The following is a 15,793-nucleotide window of genomic DNA, read 5'->3' as shown; positions in this document are numbered from 1 at the left end:
AGAGGAAGGAGGGGCAGGAACAGCAAGATCCAAAGGAGTCTTGAACACTGAAGGTCTCTGAATTTTCCTAGATATTCTTGGTGAGAACCAGAGTGCTCATAGTGATGGGGATAATAAAAATGGTGACAGGAGCAGGGGTACTGAAATGGTGAACACCTGAGGCCCCTGAAAGAAGGGCCCTGGAAGAACAGGAGAAAAGCAAGCAAAAAGAGTTTAAGTCCAGGAACTTAGCAGGTCCAGATAGTGGCTCTTCTGTGGGCCTTAGCTACCAGAGGGAAGTGGGGCGAAGTGCTTTTGTAGTTCTACATGCCAGTGGGTTGAATGATCTCTTGGAAAAGCTCTTTCTTCTTAGTCCCACTGTGTGAAATCAGATGTTGGGAGCCAGACAGAGGCATGTGGACTTGGCCAGAATCAGGACCTCAGAATTCCTGCTCCTGTCACTAGCTCTATCCCCATCACTACTATCCACTCTGATTCTCACCAAGAATACTTGGTCATTTTCAGGGGCCTTGAATATTCAAAACTTTTAATTCAGAAAGGCCTCATTTTCTGGTCCTCCTCATACCTATGCCAGGGCTCTGGTTGGTGTAGGCTTGAGTGTAAAACGGATGACCCTCCACTAATGGTTGAAACAATGTAGGTTCTCTCAGAATGAATACCTTTGTACAGGTGCGTCTTCCGTGCTTATAATGTACTCCTTCACATCTCACATTATCATTCCAAGCTTCCTTCCAGTCTCTGTTCCAAAGGCCTTCCTTGTTCATTCCCATTTCTTAGTGCTTTGCTTCCTGCCATCATTTTTTTTTATTCTACTTGGCACGTACTTCCCTCTGTTCATGTTGAATCAGCTCAGCTCCTTGAAGCTAGAAGGCAGTGACAACTTTGTTTTAATCATTGTGTCCCAAGTGCCTAACATAGAGGCTTGCACAGAGTAGGTTCTTGATGAATATTGCTTAGGTTGAATTTTTTAAAAATGGAATGTCCTTAATGTCTGACCCCAAGGTATCCCTGGGCAGCTGAGGAATGAGGGATGAGAAGTCCTATATCCCAACCTTCTTCCCAACCAACACCCCATACACACACTGACTGCTCACATACAGAGCAAGCCTTTTCAAATTGCTGAGAATGGGTCGTTTTTGAAGAGTTAAATGGTACCTCTGTTCATAACAGCTGCTCTTGGGAGACATTCCCTTTTATATCTCTGACATATGTGTGCCTCCTTCTTAAAGCATAATTGGAAATTGAAGTCGGGGCTGATTTATTGGAGGGTAAATGAAATTAGCACTTAAACAGCTTGGAAAGTGAATGATTTGCAGTTACTTTGCTTCCAATATGATGGTGTCAGTCACTAGCAGATGAGAGTTATTCCCTTTCTTTTGGTGAAAAATTCCAATTTAACTACATAGAAAAGCATAGGGTCAGGACCGTCTCTCCTAACCATTCTGAAGGATTTATGCATACCTGTGCTGTTGTCTACATTTAGAGAGTAGATGTTATTGCCAATATCACACCCCATCCTATTAGGAAAGTGTCAACATAGAAAGGGGAGCAAAGCATCTTTGAAAATACCAGGCCCGATACTGGAACATTGTTTTGCTAGAGAGAGAGAGAGAGAATGGGGAGAAAAGATCTGGAGAGAGAGGAGAGAAGAGGGAGAGAATGAGTGAGAGAAAGAAGAGGGAGAAAGAAAAGGGAGAGAGAAGAGGGGGAGAGGAGGGAGAAAGAAGGGAGACAGATGGAGAGAAAGAACGAGAGAAGAGGGAGAGAAAGATTGGGGGAGAAGAGGGAAGAGAGCTATGGAGAGAGAGAAGAGGGAGAGAATGAGTGAAAGAAAGAAGAGGGAGAAAGAAAAGGAAGAAAGAAGATGGGGAGAAGAGGGAGAAAAAAGAGAGAGAATGGAGAGAAAGAAGGAGAGAGAGATGAGAAAGAGGAAGGAGAGAGAGAGAGAGAATAGGGGAGTAGAGGGAAGAGAGATATGGAGAGAGAGAAAAGAGGGAAAGAATGAGGGAGAGAAAGAAGAGGGAGAAAGAAAAGGAAGAGAGAAGACGGGGAGAAGAGGGAGAAAAAAGGGAGATGGAGAGAAACAAAGAGAGGAGAGAGAGAGAGAGAGAGACCCCAAGTCTGCCTGATGTTTGCCTAATATGTATCCTTAGCACCCATTCTCATTTCTCCCCATTACCTTTTTAGGTGTTCCAGAGGCGACAGAATGGTCTGACAGATTTTTTCCGGAAATGGGCAGATTACCGTCTTGGGTTCGGAAACTTAGAGGATGAGTTTTGGCTGGGTATTGACTCCCTGCTTTTCTTTTCTGTGCTGCTTTGACATTTTGTCCACCTCCTACCTCTCTGTGTCCATCTCAGTTTACGAGGAACTTTCTTCCCACTCACCTGCACCGTCTCCATGTGTCTGTTCAGAAAGCTGACAGCTCCCAAATTGTTCTCAGTACCTTTCACTCTGTTTGGCTTCTCTATTGATCTGTTTTTATCTTATTGTGGTATTTCCCTCTTTGTGCTGTCTCTTCCTAGCCTCATTAATAGTCTGGTATGTTGATGGAATTTGACAGGAGGGAAGTACAAAGGGAAAGAGCTGCCCAGCTGGGGTAAACGGCAGAGTGAGTTAACAGGGGGGTCTTTCATCTCCAAGAAGCAAGGCATCAGCCAGCCTTAGGTCACAAGAGAAATGAGTCCAGTCACTTCTCTCAGCTCCACAGAGAAATGTTATTATCCGCTTCGGGAAGGAAATGGGAAAATTAAGAAGGCATTAGAGGTGACTGGCAATTTCCTGGAGGTCCAGGACTGGCAGGAAGTATGGATCAGAACAGAGATGTGTACAAACAGAATCTATGAGGTCAGTTCTTGATGCCAAATTAGAATCTGCCCACCTATGAAAGTTAACAGAAGTCAGACAAGAAGCCTCGAGGAAATTTAACAAATTCAGTCTCTCTTTTTAGTTAGGTAATGGAAAGCATACTGAATTTGGAGTTCAAGGGACTAGGTGTGAATACTGTTTCTGCTACTCATTCCATGTGAGCCTTGGGAAAATCACTTCGCTTTGGGGCAGCTAGGTGGCACAGTGAATAAAGCACTGGCCCTGGATTCAGGAAGACCTGAGTTCAAATTTGGCCTCAGACACTTGACACTTAGTAGCTGTGTGACCCTGGGCAAGTCACTTAACCCTCATGGCCCTGCCAAAAACAAAAACAAAAAACAACACTTCGTTTCTCTGGGCTTCCATTTGCTCAAGGACTAGATGATCTCTAAGGCCTTTTCCAGGCCTTTGAAAGTTATTATAGAAATGATAAAATGGCAAGCAACCAACCCATAAGTATTTCTCGGGCATTTATGACAGGCCCAACACAAGCACCATAGAAGCATAGAGAAGATAATAAGGCAAAACTAAATCAAGACCTCTAGGAGCCAATCAGAAAGAAAGTAAGAGAGGGTCTCTGCCCTCATGCAGCTTCTAGTCTAGCTGGGAGCACAAGACAAACCCATGTGATACAATGAGAGTATGATTTGATGCTGAACAATATGGTGCTGACTACAGCAGCTCAGTGGGAATTCAATTCAGCAAACATTTATTAAAAACCAATGATGCGGGGCAGCTAGGTGGCGTAGTGGATAGAGCACCAGCCCTGGAGTCAGGAGCACCTGAGTTCAAATCTGACCTCAGACATTTAATACTTACTAGCTGTGTGACCCTGGGCAAGTCACTTAACCCCAACTGCCTCACTATTAAAAAACAAAACAAAACAATGATGTGCAACGTTTTGCATTAGGCCCAGGATAGATAGAAACAAAAAGGAAATTGTCCCTGCCCTCAGAGCTTTGATTCTGCTGCTGGGGTGGTCAGGCTAGGAGGCAGAGGGGAGAGGGGAGGGGGAGGCAGGCAGGGTGTCTGGCTGCCTCTTCTATCCCATGCCTTGCCATCTCCTCTTCATTCAACCCCAATTTCATGAACACAGACTCATTCTCCCTTCTGTTTCCCGAGCTGCTCCGGACCAGGTCTCACTCCAATTCTTTCCTCTTCTCTGCAGGACTGGACAACATGCACAAGATCACATCCCAAGGGCGCTATGAGTTGCGGATAGACATGAGAGATGGCCAAGAGGCAGCTTATGCCTATTACGACAAGTTCTCTATTGGGGACAGCAGAAGCCTCTACAAGCTTCGCATAGGAGACTACAATGGCACTGCTGGTACCTTCTTGCCCCGATTCAGAACCCAAGGACCACAAGGACCTGGTGGTCTTGTGAAGCTCATGGATATTTCCACAAACAAGTGGTTAACTCTCTTCCTGGGCACAAAGCAATATGGTCTACCAAGAGTGTGGATGGAGCTGAAAAGATAGGAGGGCCTGGGTTCTAGTTCTGGTTCTGTCTCTAATTAGCTATGCAGCCTTGGACCATGCTTCAGTTTTCTTTCTTATTACTAAAATGGGGCAGATAGTGCCCTCCCCACCTCAAAGAGTCATAAAGATAAAATGAAATGACATGTGTAGAAGTGCTTTATAAAGCAAAAAGTTGCATGTGAATTTAAGATATTTATTTCTATGGTTCAGATCAATCAATAAAATGGCCCATTGTCCTATGTTATAATGAATAATTATTTGGATGGAAGTTTCCTAGTGGCATGACATGTAGCTATAAAAGCTTCATTATAAATAAGTGGTGATGTATGCCAGGGCCCCTGTTCTTGGGGAAGTCCTACTGGTACAAATTAAGCTCCCCAGGTCAGGAAGGCAAATAAATCAGTCATTCAAGGAGAACTACCACAGCCCTCTCTCAGCCAGTCACAGCTCTAAGTGTAATGGGCTCACTTTATTTGAACATTTCACTTCTGTTTTCACTCCTTTGCCTGAAGGACATGCATGCTGATTGTCTCTGCCTAGGGTTTTGGTGGTATTTCAGCTAAGTGGGGCTCTTTTGTTGTTCTTGTTTAGTCATTTTTCAACTGTGTCCGACTCTTCATGACCCTTTGGGGATTTTCTTGGCAAAGATACTAGAGTGGTTTGCCATTTCCTTCTCCAAATCATTTTTCAAATGAGGAAATTGAAGCAAACAGGGTTAAGTGACTTCCCCAGGGTCACACATCTAATAGGTGTCTGAGGAAAGATTTGAACCCAGGAAGAAGAGTCTTCCTCACTCCAGGCCTAGCCTCTATCTACTGGGTCACCTAGCTGTCCTAAGTGGGGCTCTAAACCCCTATTATTATATCATGAATACTATCCAAACAGATCCTTTGATCTGTTCCCAAGCTTTTGTTAAGAAAATCAAATAAGATTTAGATAGATAGATAGATAAATAGACAGATAGATAGACAGATAGACAGATAGACAGATAGACAGATAGACAGATAGATAGATAGATAGATAGATAGATAGATAGATAGATAGATAGATAGATAGATAGATAGATAGGTGTTTTGCAAACCTTAGATGGCTATCTAAGCTATCAGTATAATGCCACAGACGACCTTCTCTAGTCACTCCAAATTAGCTTCAGTTATGTCACTGGTTGCTCTAATGTTCTTTGCCGTTCTTACCTCCTGAACTTTCCTTTGCCATGGTATATACTTCAATGATCATTTGCAGTGGCAATCATACTATCTTAAAAAATTGCCACAAACCCTTTTGCTCAGCCAGGCAACATGCCGAGCTTTGATAATAATATTAACCACAACCCACATTTATAGGGCACTTCCCAAGACACTTTCACCTATGTCACCCTATTAGATCCTCATTTCAAGCCTATGAGGTAGATAAGAGAGATACTCAATTTTTTAGTCCTGAGTCTGCGACTTGAGGAACTCTTGGTTTGAAAACCCCCTGTATTAATGCAGAATAGTAATTCATCCATCACTTGGGGTCTTAGTTGTCTGGAGTCACTGAGAGATCAAGTATCTTAACTTTGGTCACATTCCTTCCTTGTATAGAGCAGATAGAGGAATTCAAACCTGATGCTAAGGCTAGCCCTCTAGCCATTCTACCATATTTCTTTCCAAGATACCAGTTATTATCCCCATTTTATACATGAGAAATCTGAGGCTTAAAGAAGTTCAACTAACTCACCACACTGCCAACAAATAGGAGAGCCAGAATTGAGATGAGCCAGAGAATTCAAGGTCCTTTAGTGCTCTTTCCACTACACTACTCTCAGTTGTAAGGTCATCCTTATCTTTCAGATCTTGAAATAAAGCTGATTAAACCAGGAATGACCAGGAGCCACCCAAACTCCCTTTTCATGGTACTTAAAATTAATCCCATTCCCATGGATAAACTGTCCCTGGTCCTTGTTTCTCTAAAAGGAATAAGACACAAAACTTCCCAATTCCTCAAAATGGCATTTGAGGGGTTGCAAAAACCTAATTCAAACCAGAATTTTGCAGCTCTTGGTTTCACTGACTTTGTCTCTAACCTTGTTTTATATACAGATGACTTTCTATTGGTCTTTCCTGCTTAACCATATCTCATATAGAGAAATAACTACGATGAGTTTTTATCAGTTCATTTCTACTGGTTATAGTCTGATCTATTAGAGGCAATTTCCTACTTCTAGCTTTGTGCTAGAAGGTGTTTTCATGGGGGAAAAAAAGTCACTTGATTTGGTGCCTGTGTTCAGGCAACCCTAAACAAATGGTTATCTAGCTTTAGCCTGAAGACCTAGAGGCAGGAAGATTTCATTGTCTTCCTCTCTTACACTTTTCAGAATCTAATATTTGCTCCAATTCCATTCTTATTTAACTTGACTTGTTGCTCAATCTAATTTTTGGATTGGGTCTTACCACTTATGGCTTTATAAACATTTTCACTGGCTTTAACCCTATTTATCAGTGCCTCTTCTAGCCCCTCCACTCTGAGTTCATTCTTTCCTACTGTTCTTCTCAGTACAAGGCTAAAACAGATTTGAAATCTTCAGCTAGGACTCTGATAGGTGTCCAACATAAAAGTACAAATCCATTTGTCAACAAGGACTGATGGGATGCTAATATGAACTCAACACTCAACTAGTCATTTAATAAAAGAAGACTGTGGGGGCAGCTAGGTGGCACAGTGGATTCAGGAGTACCTGAGTTCAAATCTGGCCTCAGACACTTGACACTTACTAGCTGTGTGACCCTGGGCAAGTCACTTAACCCCCATTGCTCCACAAAAAAAAAAATAAAGAAATAAAGAAAAGAAAAGAAAAGAAAAGAAGACTGAGGAGGTGTGGTCCATGACTATAAAGAGTTTATGATATTTTTTAAAACCTGAAATAGGATGGATAGTTTTTTTTAATTCAGATAAAGACCACTGTAGCATATTCAAAGGTAAAAAGTGTCAGGTCTGACTATGGCAGACATTTCAACAACTTTCAGGGACTCCCTCTGTCCCTAATTTGTGCATAAAATAAAAAGACAATAAGTGCTAAATTGTGCTGTTATGAATATAAGTTTAGAAATCCAGAGAAAGGAGCCATCAGTGTGAGGTGGGGCATTTGAGGAAGTCTTCCCAAAGAAGATGGATACTGAACTGGGTTTTGATAAAGGGGATGAATTAGGAGAGTCATAGAGGGTTGTGAATGGTATTTCAAGTGAGGCAAAGAGCATGAGTCAAGATAAAAAAAAAAAAAACAAAGATTATTATGACACATAGTATGGACAGTCTGGCGACCTGTCTCACCAAAGTATATTGTATGAGCTGGGAAACAGTGAGAAATAATTTTAAATAGATTAGATAAACACAACACAGATGGAATCTAGACCTAGAAGGGACTTCAGAAATCATCTTCATTTTATAAATGTGATAACTGAGAGTCAGAGAATTGTATGACTTGTCCAAGGTCGCACAAGTCACAAATAACAGAGCCAAGCTTCAGATGCAGGTCCTCTGGTTCCAAATCTCTTTCTACCATACCATGTTGCCTTTGTGGGACTAGGTTCAAGAAAAACCTTGAATGCTAGACATAAGAGTTTACACTTGACTGTACTGTACTTGATCATAGTCTCTATTGTATCTCTATTGTCTCTATCTGTTGTAGGTTATGAAACACAAAAGTAATGTGATAAAAGTGTTGTTTGTGAAACATAGTCTAGAAATGTTAGGCAAGAGGGATTGGAGTGAAAGAGACTGGCATTGTTAAAGTTCACAGTTAAGAGGTATTACAATCATTGCAAATAAAAGGCAACGAGAATCTGCAGTATAATAGAAAGGAATGGAAGATTCAGAGCATTATTTTAAAATGAAGTAAAATAACAATTGGTGACATTGGGTATAGGGAATGAAGGGAGAGATTAAAGATGATTCTAAAGTTTCAATCCTAGGAGATGGGCATATTGACAGAAATAGGAAATTGGAAAGGAGAGTCAATTTTAGTTGGGGTAAATACTATTTGGGACATATTGAGTTTGAGGTGATTGGAAAATATTCAAGTGAAAATGTCTTATATACTATGAGAAATTTTTGGACTAGAATTCCAGAGTATGGTTGGAACTAGAGATAAGAATTTGGGAATCATCCAGATAAGAGTGTTAGTTGAAGCTATGGGGATCAGAGCCATAGGAATCCTCTATAGAAATAGAACAAAGGGCTTAGGACAAAATTTTGGGTGGAAGATGAAAGGGGAATTAACAAAGGACACAGGAAGAGGGCAGAGTCTCTAGAAGACTGTCAGAAAAAAAATGTAGTATCATGAAAGGCAAGAGAGGAGACATTTACAGGGAGGACTGGGTGGGTGGTAAACAAATGGTAGAGAATGATCACTGAGAAAAAGTCATTGGATTTGGCAAGGAGCTTGTACTAACCTTTGTGAGAACAATTTCTGTAGAGTGGATAAGGACAAAAATCATACTGCAGGAAGTTAAGAGAGGGAGAGAGTGGTTAGGAAATGGAGGCATTCATCATAGACTGCATTCGAGAAGTGTGTTGTCCTCAGCTGATCGAAAGTGAGTTGGGTTCAGATCTAGGGTGGGAGATAGGTTCCATGAGGAATACAGTAATGTGACCAATCCCAGAAGAGTTGTCAGGAGTCCCCCAAAGAGCTCTCTTTTATTTGTAGGAGACAAAGTTGTTTCTTAGTGTTACTTAAGGTAGAGAACATTTCATTGTGTTTGAAGGTGGAAGTGTCAGGTCTATATCATTCCCTTGCTATAAAACCTTTCGCCTAGGATAAGATACAAACTCCTCGTCTTGGCTATGAAGACCATTCATAAACTGATTCCAACTCACCTTTCTAGCCTTAGCTCACGCTATTTTCCTCCACTAACTCTACATTCCCAGAAAACTGGACTATTCTAGCTATTTCCTGTGCTTGGCATCCTACATCCAACCACTGTGGAATTGGAAAAGGCACACACCATGCCTGTGATGCACTCTTCTTCACCAAGCACAGCCTTCATCTTCTGGAAAAGGCCCCTCTGTTGCCTGAAGGCTCAGCTCAGGAGTCATCTTATCTGATTCCCAACCCCTCTCCTGGTTATTAGAGCTCCCTCCTTCCTCAAATGCTTTTGCACTTACTTATCTGTGGGACATTATCTCTATCCATCCACATCTGAGTAGAAAAGAAAGTCCTTGAGAACAATAGCCTTTTCATTTTTATCTTTGGATCTGTCCCCAAAACTAGGTCTGGGTAGGCATTTAATATATCTTTGTTGTACTGAGCATAAAGGAACATAAAGGAGCCCATGAAGTGGGAAAGATGGAAAATGCTAGAGAGGCAGAGTCTAATTGTAGGACTAAAGTATGAGAGGAGGAGGAATGGGATTTGGATCATCAGAGAGGAGAGAAAACTTTTCCACTGAACTGGAAAGGAGTGGAAGATAAAACATAGGGAAAGTGCTCTGTGAAAGCTGGAGAGAATACAGCTCACGGCAGATGCTCCCTGTCTTCTCTGTGAAGCAGGATATGAATCATCAACTGACAGGGGAATGTAGGAGCAAAGGATTAGAGGTATAAGGAGAAAGAATTACAAGAACCAGACTGAAGTTGTATAGTAGGAATCTGTAATGGGCCAGGTAATAATAGGAACAGTGACTTATATATAGCATTTTAAAGCTGGCAAAATACTTTACAAATATTATCATCTTGTCCTCACAATAATCCTAGGAAGAAAGCACTATTATTATCCCCACTTAGGAGATTGAGAGAGATTAAATGACTTCCTCAGGATCAAACAGCTAATAAGTGTCTAAAGGATGATTTGAACCCAAGTCTTCCTGGCCCCAAGTCTGACACCTAGCTGACTCTAAATAGATATATGGTAGAATATGTTTTTTGTGGGGTTTTTTGGTGGGGCAATGAGGGTTAAGTGACTTGCCCAGGGTCACACAGCTAGTGTCAAGTATCTGAGGATGGTTTTGAACTCAGGTTCTCCTGAATCCAGGACCATTGCTTTATCCACTGTGCTACCTAGCTGCTCCCTATATGGTAGAATACGGATAATAGAGGCAATCCAGTGCTGGAGATCAGCATAGTAGCCTGGGTAAAAGGCCAGCATGTGAGGAACTCCAAGTTGCTGGAGAAGGTAGCATTGAAGTAGTCAATCATGGGATGTAAAATGAAGAAATCCATTCCAGACACTGGGTAGTTAATGGACTCTGTGAAATGAGAACGTTTGAGTGGTCAAATTTCTTTGTAAGAGAGAGGAACATATTTTCAGAGATAAGTAGCCATTAAATCCCAATCCTTTCTTTGCAGGGGATTCCCTTACTTATCACCAAGGGCGGCCCTTCTCCACCGAGGACAGAGACAATGATGTTGCTGTTACCAATTGTGCCATGTCCTACAAGGGAGCTTGGTGGTATAAGAATTGCCACCGAACCAACCTAAATGGAAAGTATGGGGAATCCAGACACAGTCAGGTAAAGACAAATGTTGGGGAAAGGGGGTGGTTTGTTTCATTTTGCTTATTATTAAAAAGCAGTTACCTTTTTTTTTTTTTTAACCATTTCACCCATCCAGGTACCTAAAATTGGTGTTTTACTTTAACTGGAGCCTGGAGTCCCTCTGCCGCATAGTTTACAGGGGCACATAATTCTGAATCCTATTGTTTTCCTTGTAAATGACGTGGAATCCCATCTCCAGGAAATTAAGAAAACAGTGCAAATAATAAAGGGAAAACAGGATAGGGGACTTGAAGGGAGAGGAAGAAAAAGGAAGTCTTCCATTTCATATTAGATCTGACAAGAGACACTAATCTTCAGTAAGGTAGAGCCAACCAGAAAAGTCATCCCCAGGAATAAGAACTTGGTAGGGTTCAAGAAACCCTGGGGAAAGGGAAGAAGTATGGTTCAGGGGGAAGGAGACCTGAATTTGTCATCAAGGTCCTATGCTGACAGCAAAACCCAAACCCTGGAACAATAGCATGCTCAGGGTCTCCTTTGTATCTCCCAGATTCTCAAGGTCATAGGCTCTTTTCCCATCATTAGTTGCCAAGGTCCCACAAGAGCACTGAGAGAAAAGAAACTGTAACCAAAGTTAGTAGGACCTTTGGAATACCATTGTTTTGTGGGGCAATGAGGGTTAAATGACTTGCTAATGTCAATTGTCTAAGTCTGGATTTGAACTCAGGTCCTCCTGAATCCAAGGCTGGTGCTTTATCCACTGTGCCACCTAGTTACCCCCTGGAATATCCCTTTGTAGCAAATCAGAGAGTCTTCTCTGGAACCAGTTACAGAAAATCTACATTTGCTCCAGTCTGTCTCTACAAAGTATTTCCCCTTACATGTCTTGATCTCCCAGAAGCAGCTCTCTTCTGTCCTCCACATGATAATGCCATGATAGTAGGATGATCAGATCTGCAGGTGCACCATAACACTTGGAAAATCTACCCATTACTAGCACTGAAAGCAAAAAGGTGACTCTCAGCAACTAGAGATAAAGTATCCCCATCTCAGGCCAGAGACCCATGGTTCCATGGATGTTCAAAGTGGAAAGATGGAGATCACATGAGGAACTTGAATAGAATGCAAGATCCATCAGATGTATGAATGGAAAACATGCTAAGGGGCAGCTAGGTGGCACAGCGGATAGAGCACCAGCCCTGGATTCAGGAGGACCTGAGTTCAAATCTGGCCCCAGACACTTAACAATTACTAGCTGCGTGACCCTGAGCAAGTCACTTAACTCCAATTGCCTCACCAAAAAGAAGAAGAAGAAAGAAAACATGCTAAACTGAAATACTGGGCTCCTTTTTCCCTTTGCTTCTCCTAAAAACATACAATCCATCATCTCTTCCAGTTAGGGGTTGGCTTGTAGGTGTAATGGGAGAGTATAGAGAGAATATGACATCCTTATCATTCTCTGGAACAGGGGATCAACTGGTATCACTGGAAAGGCCACGAGTTCTCCATCCCCTTTGTGGAAATGAAGATGCGGCCTTACAACCACCGACCTATTGTTGGAAGGAAACGACGGTCCCTACAGCTGTGAACAGAGGAGAGCCCATAAACAACCGACCTTTTCTGTCATTTGTTTGTATTTTATAATATGAAATGAAGTGGGGGGGAATAATAATCATGTGCTATTGCAACCTACTAAGGGTATATGAAGGAAGTGGGAATGAAGCAGGAAGACAGTACAGAGAGGATAACCAGGGCCACAGCATTCTGCTCTCCCAGGCGATAAAATTTCAAGGTCCTGACTCTTCATCCTGGGTCTCCCTCCTATTTAACCATACCCCAACTCCTCACTAAAGGAGACAAAGGAAAATTTTCATGAAAGACCAAACCAGGGACAAGTTCAGTAACCCTTATTTTAGTGGGTTCAGAATTTCATCTCCTCCTTGTCTTCTCTCTGAGATGCCCTTCATCTTCCTAATCTGAGAGTCATGCTTATTGATGGTCTCTGAAATAGAGCTTCAATTCAACCCCTCTGGCTGATATATTAGCCAACTTTTAATACAAGTATGCCCTAAATAGGAGGCCAATAGATGAGACAGCTCTTAAACATAATTTTTCTGGCAACAATGTGTTGGCCTTTCACTATTCTAATGACCTAGGCTCCCTTTAAATGGTTCTAAATTCTCAACTTCTGTCCCTTTTATTATTCTTACCCAAGAGGTGCTCTTCCTTTTCAGATTTTCCAGGGACCCCACTTCTCTTTTGTCCACTAACAATGGTATTTCCCAACCATAATTGTCATCCCTGCTCCCAGCCACTGATTCAGAATACATAACACTTAAAATCCCTGACACTGGATTTCATAGGCCATGTCATACATAATGTACTATAAATCTCCCTCGGGTCAACCAATCAACAATTCTCTATGGAGTATCTATTACATGCTCAGCACTATGCTATGAGCCATGGACAATATAGCAAAAACATAAGACATGGTACCCACCAACAAGGAGATTCCATTCTTCAGAGTAAGTACAGAAAACGTGTACCTGTGTTTCCTCAATGTTTGATCCCTTTTTGGAGGAGTTGCCACCTACCACAGTCCTGTACTCATTCAATATCACTGAAATATGGGCAAACCAGTTAAAGTTAATGTAATCCTGCTGAATAACCAGGCAGCTATTCCATTAGCCAGTATGGGGTGGCAGTGGTAGATTCTTGGTCCCAGTAGAGATGGAATGACCCCATTAGTCGATGAGCTCAAGAGAAACTTTCCTCCACCTTCCTTTATTATTTACCTAGGATAGGAAAAATGAAAAGTGCCAGAGCAAATTACATCTAGAAATCCAAAGGTGAAGAGGAGAGAACTGTGCCTACCTCCCATTTTATTAGATGCTGTATCTTTACTATCACTATTTGATTTCTTTTTTTTTTTTTAAGTCTAAGAGGACAGGGAGTCACAGTGGCTATTTTGGAAGCTTTTTCTACTTTCAGAGTAGATTTCAACCACATCCTATGCCAGCTGTTAAAAACTTTAAGCAGCTCCCCAGCTCTCTTTCCCTCCTCTTTTCAGTTCATGGTGATAGTCCATTGACTGCCTCCATTTTCAGCAAACCTAGGACTTGATCCATACCAGAGACTTTAGGACCCTTACCCAACATTCACCATTTGAGTCTGAGAGTTAGCAATTTGCTCACAAATTCATGAGCAATCAAACACAAACTTGGCTACATTAGAAAGGAACAGAAATCCCTTGGGGCTAACTAGTATGTCTCCCAATGTGTGTGTTCTTTCAGGGGGAAGTAAAACTGTTGTTTGGATTCAGTGAGGTGGCAATCTGAGCACTGGGCCCCTTTAATATGTCTCTTAAGACTTTGGCACACCCAGCACTGAAAATGAGGTGAACATTTTCCATCTTGAATTCAGCATAGGTTCCACACAAAGTTAGTAAAAAATGAAAAAACAATTCATCCAAGAGATTTTATATATATATATATATATATATACACACACATACACACACATGTGTATATAGACATACATATATGTATGCATACACATACATACATGTGTATGTGTGTGTATATATATATATATATATATGAAAAAATAGCCTCTTCAGAAAGAGATTTTATTGTCCATCCAATTCAATATCTTCATTTTAGAGAGTAGTAAACAGACCCAGAGATGTGAAATGATTTTCCAAAGCTTAGATATCTGATTGGGAGCAGAGCCAGAACTATAACCCAGGTCTCTAAAGACTCCCAAGATAGTGTATATTCCCTCTACCTGTTCTGCTAAGTTAGTTGATATATGGGCCTAAACAGTTGGAAGAACTACAGATATTGGCAGGATAGAAACTGGCATAGGACAGATGAGCCATTTGAAAGGAATTGGAAAATTTTAAAAGATGTTTCCCTTACAAAAAAGTAAAAATTTAGGAGTCACATGTGAATCTCAGAGTCAAATACAGAGAAATAGGACTTCAGAAAAGATCCTGACAAGTAAGGCATGAATCTATTTAGTGACCAATCATGTAGATTAACAGGGAAACAAGGGAAACTTTAACTCTTTCATATATTTTTTTAAGGTCATATTCATTATGGGCCTAGAGGTGGTGGTGAGAGTCAAGGCTGAAATATTGAAAAAAATATTTCTTTGACCCCAATCAGCTTGTATTAGGAATGTAGACTTAATCAAGAAAGTTCCCTAAAACCAGGATCCTGCTATTCAGTTGAATTAAGGCACCTAGCAAGATCATTGTAGAAATGCCACAAATAGACCCACACTGTAATAAAATATCATTTGACAGTTTTCCTTTGAGTAATCCTAAAACTCCTATATTATTTCTTGAAATGGAGCCATGGGTTACCTTCTTTTAAAGAACCTGGCTATCCTTGCCCATTCATCCCTCAGTGCTAATATATAAATGTTTACTAGGGCATTGTAAAACACACCAACTACCTCATCATATGCTTTCAGAAACACATGTTCACCCCACACGTGCTCATCAACTATCAAGATGCCCTAATCTCCTGCTTCAGGCCCTGATCAGCACCAGGAACCCCATCTATTTACAAAGGACACAGAAGACGTGGTCATCAGTTGATGTTAGAGCTCAGATGGACCTTAGTGAGCCAACCTCCTCATCTTACAAATGAAAAAACTGAGGCTAAGAGAGATTATATGACTGAGCCAAGATCTCCCTGGTAGGAAGCAACAGATGTAGGAATTTGACCCAGATCATTCTGAGCTCCAAACTAGTATTCTTGACATCATGCCTTAACCACCTACCAATGTGACAGCTATAGCACCCATATGATTCTGACTGTGGAGGCAGTTATCAAATTGATTTAACCTATACAAAGAAACATCAGTAAATATAAATGAGTCTCAATCTTCTTATAAACAGATGAAGACTAAATAGTTATGAAAACATGGTTGCCAATTTATTATTATATTCTCATTCCATGACTGGA

At 41.2% G+C, this 15,793-nt stretch overlaps 1 protein-coding gene across 5 annotated transcripts in view; it reads left to right on the top strand.

Annotated features, from left to right (window-relative positions):
• TNR (tenascin R) overlaps positions 1 to 14,307 on the top strand; it is a 708,132-nt gene extending 693,825 nt beyond the window's left edge. For all 5 annotated transcript variants that reach the window (XM_043964080.1, XM_043964082.1, XM_043964083.1 and 2 more), the window contains 4 exons: positions 2,188 to 2,284; positions 4,037 to 4,198; positions 10,672 to 10,835; positions 12,286 to 14,307. In XM_043964080.1, coding sequence (XP_043820015.1) covers positions 2,188 to 2,284; positions 4,037 to 4,198; positions 10,672 to 10,835; positions 12,286 to 12,405 — 543 coding nt within the window. In that variant the 3' untranslated portion in view covers positions 12,406 to 14,307. The remainder of the gene's footprint in view (positions 1 to 2,187; positions 2,285 to 4,036; positions 4,199 to 10,671; positions 10,836 to 12,285) is intronic.
• Positions 14,308 to 15,793: the final 1,486 nt, after the last annotated feature.

Source organism: Dromiciops gliroides, chromosome 4 (assembly GCF_019393635.1).
Source record: "Dromiciops gliroides isolate mDroGli1 chromosome 4, mDroGli1.pri, whole genome shotgun sequence".
NCBI classification, from domain to species: Eukaryota; Metazoa; Chordata; class Mammalia; order Microbiotheria; family Microbiotheriidae; genus Dromiciops; species Dromiciops gliroides.
The sequence above is the reverse complement of the archived record's forward strand: the minus strand, read 5'-3'. Positions and strand labels throughout refer to the sequence as shown.